This window comes from Syngnathoides biaculeatus, chromosome 12 (assembly GCF_019802595.1).
Source record: "Syngnathoides biaculeatus isolate LvHL_M chromosome 12, ASM1980259v1, whole genome shotgun sequence".
Lineage (NCBI taxonomy): Eukaryota > Metazoa > Chordata > Actinopteri > Syngnathiformes > Syngnathidae > Syngnathoides > Syngnathoides biaculeatus.
In genome coordinates this window covers 2,595,329-2,607,796 of record NC_084651.1, presented here as the reverse complement: position 1 = coordinate 2,607,796, position 12,468 = coordinate 2,595,329, and the positions used below count along the sequence as shown (strand labels likewise).

General features: G+C 45.6%; 1 protein-coding gene across 3 annotated transcripts in view; it reads left to right on the top strand.

Annotated features, from left to right (window-relative positions):
• Positions 1-12,235, top strand: part of cdhr1a (cadherin-related family member 1a) — a 287,197-nt gene extending 274,962 nt beyond the window's left edge. For all 3 annotated transcript variants that reach the window (XM_061836296.1, XM_061836294.1, XM_061836295.1), the window contains 13 exons: positions 936-1,025; positions 1,378-1,464; positions 2,019-2,135; positions 3,094-3,237; positions 3,361-3,439; positions 3,536-3,636; positions 3,718-3,921; positions 5,383-5,535; positions 5,611-5,775; positions 7,068-7,135; positions 8,325-8,553; positions 8,743-9,000; positions 10,046-12,235. In XM_061836296.1, the coding sequence (XP_061692280.1) occupies positions 936-1,025; positions 1,378-1,464; positions 2,019-2,135; positions 3,094-3,237; positions 3,361-3,439; positions 3,536-3,636; positions 3,718-3,921; positions 5,383-5,535; positions 5,611-5,775; positions 7,068-7,135; positions 8,325-8,553; positions 8,743-9,000; positions 10,046-10,600 (2,250 nt within the window). In that variant the 3' untranslated portion in view covers positions 10,601-12,235. The remainder of the gene's footprint in view (positions 1-935; positions 1,026-1,377; positions 1,465-2,018; positions 2,136-3,093; positions 3,238-3,360; positions 3,440-3,535; positions 3,637-3,717; positions 3,922-5,382; positions 5,536-5,610; positions 5,776-7,067; positions 7,136-8,324; positions 8,554-8,742; positions 9,001-10,045) is intronic.
• Positions 12,236-12,468: the final 233 nt, after the last annotated feature.

Sequence of the window (12,468 nt, the reverse complement as noted above, 5' to 3'; positions counted from 1 at the left end):
ACTTCATTTTGATAACCTGCACCTGAAGAAGGCCTGTACGAAGCCGAAAGGTCGCGCTAGAGATCGATGTTCATTGGCGAGTTTTCTAAATTATAAAAGCATAGTTTAACATTTAATGACATTAAAAACAACATTTTTTTTCCACATTGTGACATCGAGTGGAGGAGATGACTTGACTGACGTCCATTAAGGAACTTACATGACTGACTGACTGACTTAATTTTGAGTAAGCTGCGCCTGAAGAAGGCCACTACTAAGTCCGAAACGTCACGCCAGAGATCGGTGTTCATTGGCTCGTTTTCCAAATTTGGAGGATGGATGGAACCAATTGGCTGCTAAAAAAGAAGGAGGCAGGAACGTTCCAATTAGGCTAATTGGAACACTTTAAATTCTAAATAAGATGGAAGCAAACTGAACTAAATTGGCAGCACAAATTTTGAAACCTCACTTTCCACACTTCAGTACTCGAAGTACCGTGCATTTTCTTCCCCCGGCTTTGCCCGGGATCTGCTCACTCTTTGTAGCCTAACCCTTTTCACCGAGGGTTCGCTCTCTACTTTTCAGCTGTTTAATGAATGCCAGGAGAACAGACGCGTGAAACATACTCAGGACAAACTCGTGCAGAAGCTGCTGTCAGCCGCAGCTCACGCCCGGACGCTCCACGCGATGACGTCGCTAACCACCCCCCCCCCCCCAATGGGCCACGCCTCTTAAAGGCAAATGGTTGATTTTTTTGGGGTGTTTAAAATCAACATTGACAGTGTGGTAAAAATGTTTTCACATTTCACTGCATTACTTCGGCGAGATGTGAAGTTTCACTCCCTGTGCTTTCCTGTGAGTTGATGTGATTTAAACCTTTAAAACAAACGGGGGCCCCAAGGGCTTTGCACTTTTCTATATTGTGTAATTATCTAAAAATGAAAATATGCTCTCAGGTTGTGGAAAGAGTGACGATATTTGTGATGGACGCAAATGACGAGAAACCTGAATTCCAAAACATGCCTGCCATCATTGATGTCCTTGAGGTATGTTGGATAGATAGATAGATAGATAGATAGATAGATAGATAGATAGATAGATAGATAGATAGATAGATAGATAGATAGATAGATAGATAGATAGATGGATAGATGGATGGATGGATGGATGATGGATGGATGGATGGATGGATGATAGATAGATAGATAGATAGATAGATAGATAGATAGATAGATAGATAGATAGATAGATATATAGATAGATAGATAGATAGATAGATAGATAGATAGATAGATAGATAATTTTTAGCCCCCATTTTATTTGTGGCCTTGTTTTTTTTTTTTTTTTTGTTGTTTAAATTTGTATCTGCATTTTGTTTTGCTTCAATTCTGATTGTAGACCACAGAGTCCGGCAACAGCATCTTCAAAGCGGAGGCTTTGGACAAAGACACGGGTTCGGGGGGATCGGTCACCTACTACCTTCTGGTAATTGGCGCTCATGTCCCGTCACATTTTCTGACAACCCGGCTACGTGTTCACACTCCCGTTTAATTATTTCCACCCCCATCAAACGACACATCGCGATGACGGCCCCAGATGGGGCGACAAAGATTTTGCCCCATGTCACGGGCCGGCGTTCATGCATTAGTCGCGAGTGGATTAACGCCACAATTTCATTTGCACACGTGAGGCCGATTTGGCGAGCCAACGGCCGTCCGACGTTCGTAGTGTGCACTTTGGGGCTTTTAAGCGCATCTGGTTCCCGCGGTGGCGAGGACCGGTGACAACGACGGCGCACATCTGGGCATGGACAGCTTTCACCTGCATCTATGGACCGTATGGGCTTCTTATATCCAGATGGAGAACCACAAATGCGCTACGCGGCCTACTTCCAGCGGCCCCTTGTTAGTGTTTTCATGGACGTTTCCATGCGACCGTGCTCCTAATGGGGTTTCTTTCCACTTTGAGGCTTTGTTTGAATCTCTGCTCTTGATTTTCAAAATGTTGAACTCCTGCTCTTTTTGCGCTCTCTGTTGCAGAACACGCAGTCGGCGTTGTTTGCCATTGACAGACACAGCGGCGTCATTCGCATCAAGCTTGAGGAAACGCTGGACTACGAGAAAGCAAAGACGCATTTTGTCGTTGTGGTCGCGAAGGTATGAAGTGGACCGCAGAGATGTACTTTTGGCCCTCGACACCATATTATTATTCTGCGTTGAAGCGAAGATTGAGTCGAATAATCGACTTTTCGCAATTGAAGTCGACGTCGTCACTGATCCGGCAGACTCTCGGCTCTGCGCTCGCTGTTGCGACGCGTTAACCTCCCGACCGGAAGTTGGCTCGCGACTGAACACCGAGCACACGAGTGATTCTACGTATTGTAGAAAAGATATTGTCTATAAAAGTCTGTGAAACTGTGGTGAGGCCGGCCATGATGTGTGGATTAGAGACGGAGGAACTGAAGAAAGAACAGGAAGCAGAACTTGAGGTAGCAGGAATGAAGATGTTGACACTCTCGCTCGCAGTGAGGAGGTTGGATAGGATTAGAAATGAACTCATTGGGGGGACAGCCAAAGTTTTGGAGACAAGGTTCGAGAGAGCAGACTTCGATGGTTTGGACATGTCCAGATGCGAGAGAGTGAGGAAATTGATAAGAGGATGGTAAGGATGGAGCTCCCAGGGAAGAGAGCGGGAGCAAGACCAAAGAAAAGGTTGATGGATGTCGTGAGGGAAGACGTGAGGACAGTGGCGGTCAGAGAGGAGGATGCACGAGTTGGGCTGAGATGGAAAAAGATGACACGCTGTGACGACCCCTAACGGGACCAGCCGAAAGGCAAAGAAGAAGAAGTAGAAAAGATATTGCACACGTACGCCTTTTTTTTCATGAAACTTCCTTTTGAAAGCTCATTTGCACTTCAGTGAGGTTTTTCTTAACGTTTTGGGTTAGTTTTTGTGAGAATCAATACAATCCACATCCGTCATTTTTGATCATATAATTAGCAGACTGCATGTATACTCTACTGCACTGTGACTGCTTGTATAATTTACCCCAGAAGACCATTTCAGGAGTCTTTACATCACTATTTTCTGTTTTTTTTTTTTTTTTTTTTGCAGGATGGGGGAGGAACTTTCAACGGCAAAGAGCAGTTTTTGTCGTCCTCTGCTACGCTGACCATTAACGTCATAGATGCACAAGACACGCCGCCATCCTTTATCGGAACGCCGTACTTCGCCTACGTGTATGAAGTTTCTTCTCCTGTGAGTATGTGCTGTACACGTTGCTTGCCCCTTTTCAGCGTTCAAATTTACTCGGCATGGGCACTTTGTATTTTTGGATTAAAAAAAAAAACCTAATCTTCCGTATACTGCATCTTTTCCCAGGGGTCTGAAATATTCACCGTTGCGGCTAAAGACGGCGATGTGGGAAATCCAAATCCGATTCGTTACTCTTTTGTGGAAGGTGAGCATGCTGTTCACACAGCAATGATTATGAAAATATACCTCCCAAAATATTTTCCCACGTCTGTTGCCACTCTTGTCCACGTCACATTTAAAGGGGACGATGGAGTTTTTAGCATCAACGAGACCACTGGTCGTATCACCCTGCTGACAAGTCCCGCGTTTCTGAAGCGAGAAATCTTTAACATTAAAGTCAAAGTAAGTAACCATAAAAATGGAAATAAACTGCGGCAATATTAGCAGTCACTATGAATATAAACTGGCCTAATTTGGACCCAGGCATCTGAAATCAGCCCCGACGGCCGTCTCCTGGACTACGGCGAGACCGCGGTGGTGATCCGCGTGGTCGACCTGAACAACAATCCGCCGACGTTCTACGGCGAAAACGGCACCCAAAGCACGTTTGAGCTGACCATGTACGAGCATCCCCCCGAAGGGGAGATACTCCGGGGGCTCAAAATCACAGTCAACGACTCCGATCAGGTGAGCGCGCACCGAAGCAAAGGAACGCCGGTGTTGCGAAACACTCGGCGTGTCCACGTTTCTCCATTTAACTCATGAGAAATGGATTGAACCGACGTGAAGGACACAAATTAAAAGCCAAGAATGTCTCAGTTTACCAATATATTAGATACGACTATATGTCTATATTTGAATGAAAAAACTAACTAAGTGTAAAATTTTCAGCAAATTTCAACCTTAGCACTTAAGACTTAGGGTTCCACCCTGCTAAAATTAAATGCTGCCCTTCCAGTCTGACTGCAGTAGGGTATGCATGTACTGTACTTTTGGATGTGGCCAGTTGGCCAATCACATTACAGCTGGCACGTCCCGCCGAGACCTCAAGTGGGCTCGAGAATAACGCATCCTCGATGGTAACGATTGCTACTTTGTAAGAGAAATGAATGAAGGTTAATAAATTACAGCTGTTTTGCGGTAGCATCTTTACATCATCCGCCAAATCTAGTTTACAGTCTCCTAGAGAAGCTAAGATCTAAACCGGGGGGGGCTCGGACTTTTTTACCCCAAGATCTACTTTTTAAGCAGCCAGCCTCTCGCGAGCTACTGACGAGGTTGACGTTTTAAGGTTAATGTTATATACAGAATTAGCTTTTTGTGCGCTGTATTTTCTGTGCTTTCATCTTGGATCAGGCTGTGCCAAGGCGGAATTTTAACTTTATTCACCATCTCATCCTGCACTTTCTACTTTGGCTTCAGAACAGACCTTTCCCACTCGGAAAAGAGAAAATCTCGTCCAGTTTAACCACTTTTTCTTCGATTATTCACATACTCGGACAGTCACTGTATCTTAAAACAACAGCATTTCTTCTTTAACTTTCTCCATTAATATCGAAAGTAAAATAAGCAGCGTGTCTAGCTCGTCTTTGCTCTACGTTGCCCAGACTGTTGCTAACTAAAGCAGCGCTGGTGGACGCTGTCATTATAAAACACGTTGATGCGCTGCGCAAGTACTGCAACATTTGTAATTATGAGTGTACGTCTTTAAGAGTGTGCATGGTAAAGTAGGAAAAAGAGAGTGTGGCGGCGCATCGGTCGGCCTAAAAGAAACCAGCGGCTTCTTCTTTTCATTTTTTTTTTTTACAGTACGTATGTGAATTGTGCCATTAGATGGAACAACAAGTCATCCCTCACTCATTCCATCACATTGCAAAATGCCACAAACTGAATAGCTGGATGTTATACTTTCAATTTGCGTTGGATTATTATGTATTTTTTGTGCGCAACGCAGAATATCTGCGAAGAGACTGCATCAGCGGTGCACAATTGCACACGTGCGCAGTTTAGAGGGAACCTTGGCTGACGTCTTCTTTTTTTTTTTGACCGCATTGAGCACCCCTGAAACAATATTCAACAATAAATTCAACAATATTCTACAAGCGCACACAAACAACACCAGTGTATGCATTTCGCACTGCACTTTAGGGGGCCAATGCGAAATTCAACTTGAGGCTGATCGGGCCGGGCAGAATGTTGCGGGTCGTCCCGCAGACGGTACTGAACGAGGCCCAAGTCACAATTCTCGTGGAGGACTCGGCAAGCATGGATTACGAGAAGCATCACTTCCTCACGTACAAGGTGAGCTCATTCGCAAACCGCCAGCCTATCCGCGGCCGCCCTTCATTTTTATTCAAAGAGTTTTGTTTCTTTCAGCTTCTCGCCGTCGAGATCGATACGCCGGAGAGGTTCAGCTCCACGGCCGACATCATCGTCCATCTCCTGGACACCAACGACAACGTGCCGAAATTCTCCTCGGACTACTACATCGCCAGAATTCCGGAGAATTCACCTGGCGGCTCCAACGTGGTGTCCGTGCTGGTGAGCTGGCCGTCATTCCGTTCTAAAAATAGACCCGCATCGGCGTACGTCACGGCGAGCTCAAGAGGAATGCTGGATTTGAGCAAAATGCCAGAGAGGAGTTTTAATTCCCTAAATGTAGACTTTTGGTGCTGAGTTAGGGATAATATGCGAAAACATGTAGATAAAAGCTAGGCGAGGGAAGCTGCCAGATGGCTATCACTTTCATTTTGTTGTGTAACACCAAATTCCCTGTTTTCTCTCTCTCTCTCGCTCTCTCTCTCTTTTTTTAAGCTCTACAAAATATGTGCGGCCATACCGCGTTTTGAACAAATTCAAGGTCACGTTAGCGCTTCGCGAACGCCGCGGAAACACAAGCCGAGCCGATCGATTCAAGGCACAGTAGGGCGGCAATTTTGCGACTTTCGACGTCCGGTCGCCCTTGACGCGACGGCCGGACGGGCTTCCGAGGTTGCGGGAACGCCAGCAGAGGCTCGCTGCCTTGATCCCGGGCAATTTCAATCAGATAAAAGAACAGCCGACAAGCGACCTTGCACACATCGAGACACTGAACAGGCCTCGCTGATGCAACAGATTAGCCGATGACACGATGATGACATCAAACAGGCCTTCTTTTTTTTTATCGCCGCAACATCGCGTCCCTGACGCGTCGACACAGTTTCATTTTGCGATCTTTGTGCACAAACAAAACGCAGGAGGATCTTGATCTGGATTCATTCTCTGGCCAAATTCAAGTTCCTTGCATATCAAACCGTCCCCCCCCCCCCCCCCATGAAAATGTATTAAATGTTCCATGTCACGGTATCTGGTCTGGCTGCCATGTTGGCGCCAGCACGGTGGGGGACTAGTCCTGTTATTATGCCGCGCAAGAAATGTAAACTAACTCACTCTCTCTCTGGCGGCTACTTCACTTTGACGTTGTCATCGAGTTTATTTCCTTCCAGTTTCCCGACTTCACAGCAGAAATGAAAAACTTCCATTGTGAAATATCATTTTATCTCACAAAGAGAGAATCTTAATCGCCCAGATTCTTTTTCCTGGTCACGTCACACCTTGTTGCTAGGCAGAATTTGGAGACCACAATCCTTTGTGCAAAGACTACGTCAAATAATTTGACTTAATACGGGACTGAGAAAAAAATATATTATAAAATAAAAATAGCATATTTTACAGAAACTCCCAAAATTTATTTTATTCATTGATATTGTAGATTATTTTCTGACTATTTTTTCAATTGTAAAAATACAACGCATTATTGTTTTGATTTTTTTTTTTTTTATCCTGTTGTTTAGGCTATAGACCCGGATTCAGGGCCATGGGGTGATGTGACCTACTCAATCTATGGATCTGGGGCTGACTTGTGAGTATCTCAAGAACTTAATTCCTCACAGTTTTTGGGGTGACAGTAGAAAAAAAAAAGTTCTACCTTGTAGAGTTTTTATACATTCATATTTTTGCTCGCGGGAGCATGCAATGACCACTGCAGGTTTGTTTTCATCTCTTCTGAAGATTTCCTGGTATTGTCCGTCGTCTCAACCTTTCTAAATTTCCTGTACACACAAATATTTATAACTCCAGAGAATCCAGGTTCAGCCGGGGTTCACTTTTCCCTCTGGATGTCACGGTGTAATCTCGGCCTCCATCTCGCAGAGACAATCACGAGAGTTGAAAAGTTTGCTTTGGTGGCATTTCTGTTACGACCGATCGCATGCCACAGTCTTTTTGATGAGTATACAGTCCATGTGACTTGTACAATCATAAACAACTCCCCGCGTTCCTGTAAATGTCTTGCGGAAGACTTTGGGCATGGATGAGATCATGGAATCTTTGCTCTCCCCAGTTGCTTTGCACTCGTTAATTCCATAATGGGATTGGGGGTGAAAATAGAACGTTGTTTACTTCGAACAAGCTCGCGTTCTGGCAAAGTCACCCGAGAGAGCGACTGAACACGTCCATCGGCATCAAGATCTGCTGTGTTACTATACTGATCCTTGTCAGGGCTGGAATGTTGATTTCTTTGCTGGGTCACATACTCAAGATGTCGCCTCTTTACCGTGGTAGAGGGGTCTGTGTGTCTCACTGATCCGAGGACTTTAGTTGTCTGGGGCTTCACCCCCCTGGTAGGATCGCCCACAGCAAAAAAGGTCTTAGGTGAGGGACCTGATAAAGCACGGCTCCAAAAGCCCCTACGATGATTACAAAAATTGGATCTAGTTTTCCTTGGCCAGACTAGGGGGGAGACGGGTCCTGACTGTTGTTTGTGCCTGTGCACCAAAACAACAATTTAGAGTACCCACGCTTTTTGGAGTCCTTAGAGTGGGTGCTGGGGACTCCATCGTTCTGGTGGGGACTTCAATGCTCTCATGGGCAATGACAGTGAGACCTGGAAGGGCGTGATTGGGAAGAACGGACCCCTGATCAGAACCCGAGCGGTGTTCTGTTACTGAACTTTGTTTGATATATCTATTCTTCCTTGTAACATGTTCCACTCTTGAACAAAGTCTCACAGGAAATCTGTTGGGTTTTGAAACCATGTGGTCCATTTTCAGGTTCTTGATCCAGTCCTCTACCGGGATCATCTACACGCAACCATGGGCCAGCCTGGATGCAGAGGTGCGGTCCAAGTACAACTTTTATGTCAAGGCAGAGGACTCGGAGGGCAGGTACAGCCTGGCTGAGGTTTTCGTCACCGTGTTGGACCTGAACGACCACCCGCCTGCTTTCAACGATAACTTCCTGGAGAAGACCATGGTGATTGGCGCACCAGTCAAAATAGAGGTGATGGTCTTTGTGTCATACATTTCATGTCGTAGAACAGAGGTGTCCAAAGTCTGTTTTTGAAAATCTGCCGGGGGCAGCGTGAAAATTGTTGTTGTCCCTGGAAACGAAAGAGTTTGGAGACCCCTGGGCTAAAAGCTGCACTGTGCAGGGGTAGAACGTTAACTTTTAAAGCCGTTCCGACGGCAGGCTGTCGACGACGACGCGGAGATCCCCAACAACGTGATCGAGTACGCCATCATGAAAGCCGAGCCCGACAACAACATCTTTGACATCGATGCCGATACCGGCGAGATCAACCTCAAGTCCTACATCAAGTCCATGGCCATCATCAAGAACATCACCAACCAGAGGGACTTCACCTGGTCGCTGGTGGTGCAGGCCCGCGACCGAGGCCAGCCTTCGTTCAGCACCACCGCCGTGGTCAAGATCGACATCACCGAAGCGGTGAGTGGCGCCATTTTCACATAAACGCACAACAATATTTCAATCTGAGTCGTGTTTGTTCGTGGAAAGGAGAAAAATCTCAATCGTCATCAAGTGAGGGCTGCAAACGAGTAGCAATATTCTCGGACCATTTCGTCTTGTTGCAAATAGATTCAAAGAACCACAAAATACGTCTCAAATGAGCAGTTTGCAGTCATTATTTTAAAACGTTCATCATAAACATCTGTATAAAATTTAGAGTGCATTATTGCATAGTTAAGCACTTTTTTCGTTGTAATAGAATATTTCTTCAATATTTCAGGCCTTGAATTCGATGTCTGGATTCAATTGCACAACCTATTCAACATCTTCCATCAGACCAATTTGATTTGAAAAGCTCTCTTGTGCCGCATTGTCATGTCCTCAGGTCAAATCCAGATTTGTGTCGTACTTCCTGGGACTAAGGAAACGCCCCAGGGCCGTGTTTGGGATTTTCATGACCGCCGTCACCTTCGCCGTTTCCCTCACAATCGTCATTTCAACTCTCATATACTGGAACTCTGTGAAAAAGTCCCGTGTCAAACCTCAGGGCAAGATCAGAAAGATTATCAGGAGGCTATGAGCGAAGCTTGCCTTGAGATCTGGAATCTGGAGATCTGGAACGATTGAATATTTTGGTCCATTCTACACTGAGCTGTGTCTGTAAAAGAGTAAAGGAGCACAATGTGACTCAGAATGTTCCCTTTTTTTTTTTTTTTTTTTTTAAATCAATTATATTGAATTTCCTCGCTAAAAGCTGAATGGTCTCAGCAATGGTTTCCTGGACAACCTCTGATCTTGTCTTGAAATGGCAAAGACGTCGTAATATCCAGACTCGGCATGTTTGGATTTCAACTGTATGCAGTTTGCACTTACGATACTGTGGCAGCTTACTTAGTTTCTCGATGCTTTAAACGCATTTGGCCAAATTGGGAGCAATGTATGTGTAAATAGAGGGAACAGTAGCTGGTTAAAAAGTAACAAATGTGTGACAACGGATCCCCGTTCTCCTTGTGCTCTTTTACAGGCCCAACTCAAAGGGGGGCCTTTGGGATCATTATTAATGCACAATAAAAACAAGCCCATGCAAATCGTTGGCGGGCTCGCAGGCGTCATTAGCTTAATGGTCACGGTCACGGTCTTCATCTCCACCGTCACCTTCGTCCGCAACAAAAAGTCCAACCGGGTGGTGCCCAACCGCCGTGTGCGGAGGAGACCCCGCAACCAGCACGCGTGGACCTTCAGGAATCCCTTCAGGAGAGCGGAGAACCCCGAGGAGAAGTTCCAGGTGGAGGAGGAAGAGCAGGACGCCGGGGCCACGGCCGAAAACGTCAACCACAACAACAACGTGGGCAACGCGGTCCGGCACTGGCCCCCGCCGCACAGCGCCCCTCGGCTCCCGCCTCCGCCGCCGCCGCCGCCCTGCATCCCGGCGGAGAGGAAGCGGGCGGTGCCCACCGTCTCGGCCGCCGTGGCGGCACGCCCCAAGAAGAAGTCGACGACGCCGGACTCGGTCAACAAGGCGCTGGTGTCAGAACTCAAAATGAGACTGGAGCAGAAGAGGATACGCAATCACTTATAGTGCTGTGAGCGCATTAACGTGTATATGTATCCATGTGTGTGTCTTTGGCCACCCTCCAGCTGTTGGTTTATGATTATTTATCACACTTTATTTGAGTTTTCATCTGAAGTCTCTTCTTCACCTTCAACTTTCAAGCAAGTTCCAGTTGCAAAGTTGCTAAGGCTTCAAATTATGCAGATCAGGTTTAATTCAAGCCGAGTCTCGTGAATACCGAGTCAAAGTCATGTCCTGTCTTTCGTAAGTTTGAGCTAAAATTGAAACAGAAATTGACCACTCAGATCTGAATCTTGGGGTCGAGTGGCTCGAGTCCCCCACTTCTGATTTTCATGTGACGCAAGACTGTCCCTGAATATACTGCACTCCCGTTTTTATGCGAGTGTCCAATTGTCAGTCACTTCAATGGTCCTTTGGTGTCAGTGGCCTTGCGACCAGTCCAGGATGTAGCCACCCTCTCACCCAATATCAACTGGGAGGGTCTGCAGATCACCTCCGACCTGGGTCGTCATTGAAAATGAATGGTTAATAACAATAAAGACTCAGACGCATACAGTACAGGTAGCGCTCCACTACGAAATGAATGAAATTTTGTAGGCAGGGGGTGTGTGGACCGAGAAAAAATACTATAAAGTTTCCCCGCTAAATTTTTTCTACAGAAATCTATAGAATTCGATGGAATTTGTACAGAACAACTTGTTCTATAGAACTTTGGCTGTGATTTTCTATAGAATTTCCAAAGACAATAACATTTCTATAGAACTTCTACAGGACTTGGGTCCTAAAGTTCTATAGTTCTTTCGAAATTCTTTAGAAGTGTTCTATAGAAATTTTTTTAGCAGGGTTTCATCAAAATGTGAATAAAGCTGTCGACACAGGGATTATTTTCTGCAGTAACGTTCAATGAAACCAGACCTCCATTTTTTGTCCTCCATTAACCAGGAAGTCCAGGAAGTTTGAAATATCTTTTCATTTTCCAGAGCATCCACTAGCATCACAGATGATCTTATCCCAGATGACTTTTGCCGGGCGTCGGGCTACACCCTGGACCCATTTAGTCTTCAATTCACCTAGCATGCATGTATTTGGAATGAAACCAGCGCAAACATGATAAGCATCTGGAAAATCCAAAACTTTGAAGCGTGAACTGTGAACCATACGAGGCAACTGCGACTCCAACGTTTTGCCAGCAAGACATCCACATTTCTCAACTCAACAACTCAACAGTGGTCTCAGACTTTGCACACTTTGCCTGGTTGGACAATCCGAGTGGCCATTTTCCCAGCTTCCCATCCTTTGTTACTTTGTACATTTTGTGTAAAACTCTCCTTTGTCAAGGACTGAAGGCACCAATATCGAGACAAGACTGTGTACAGTTTTTGGATTCCAACAATCTCCTTTACAGGGAAATTTCACTGACACTGGAGCTGGCTAAGGAGATCAGCCCGAGCTGGTCTTAAGGAAGAAAACCACAGTGATCCCGTTAAGACCACTTTTAATCCCAACGACTCACAGGTACGCAGTACAGTTCTGCAAATTATTTCTTCACATTCAAGCATTATACGACATATTCCTGATATTGGCTGCATTTTTATTTTTTGGTTTATGGTTGTATTTTTGTCAGTAAAGTCCTTGAAAGGCTTCCCTCTGTGTTTATTTTCAACCTTTCCGGTGGTTTAAGCTTCGATTCTCGCAAGCGTGAGTGTCCACTTCCTTAGACTGCCGCTTAACACTCGAAGTAATTGGCTTGTTTGTCGGGCCTAGCGCCTCCTTCTGACAATCTAGAAGAAATACCAGTTTTTATCCTTTTCGTACCGGCACACAGGCAGGCTCAGTTCAACCAGTTGGCCACGGGTTTCAGGTTCCTGGACAGT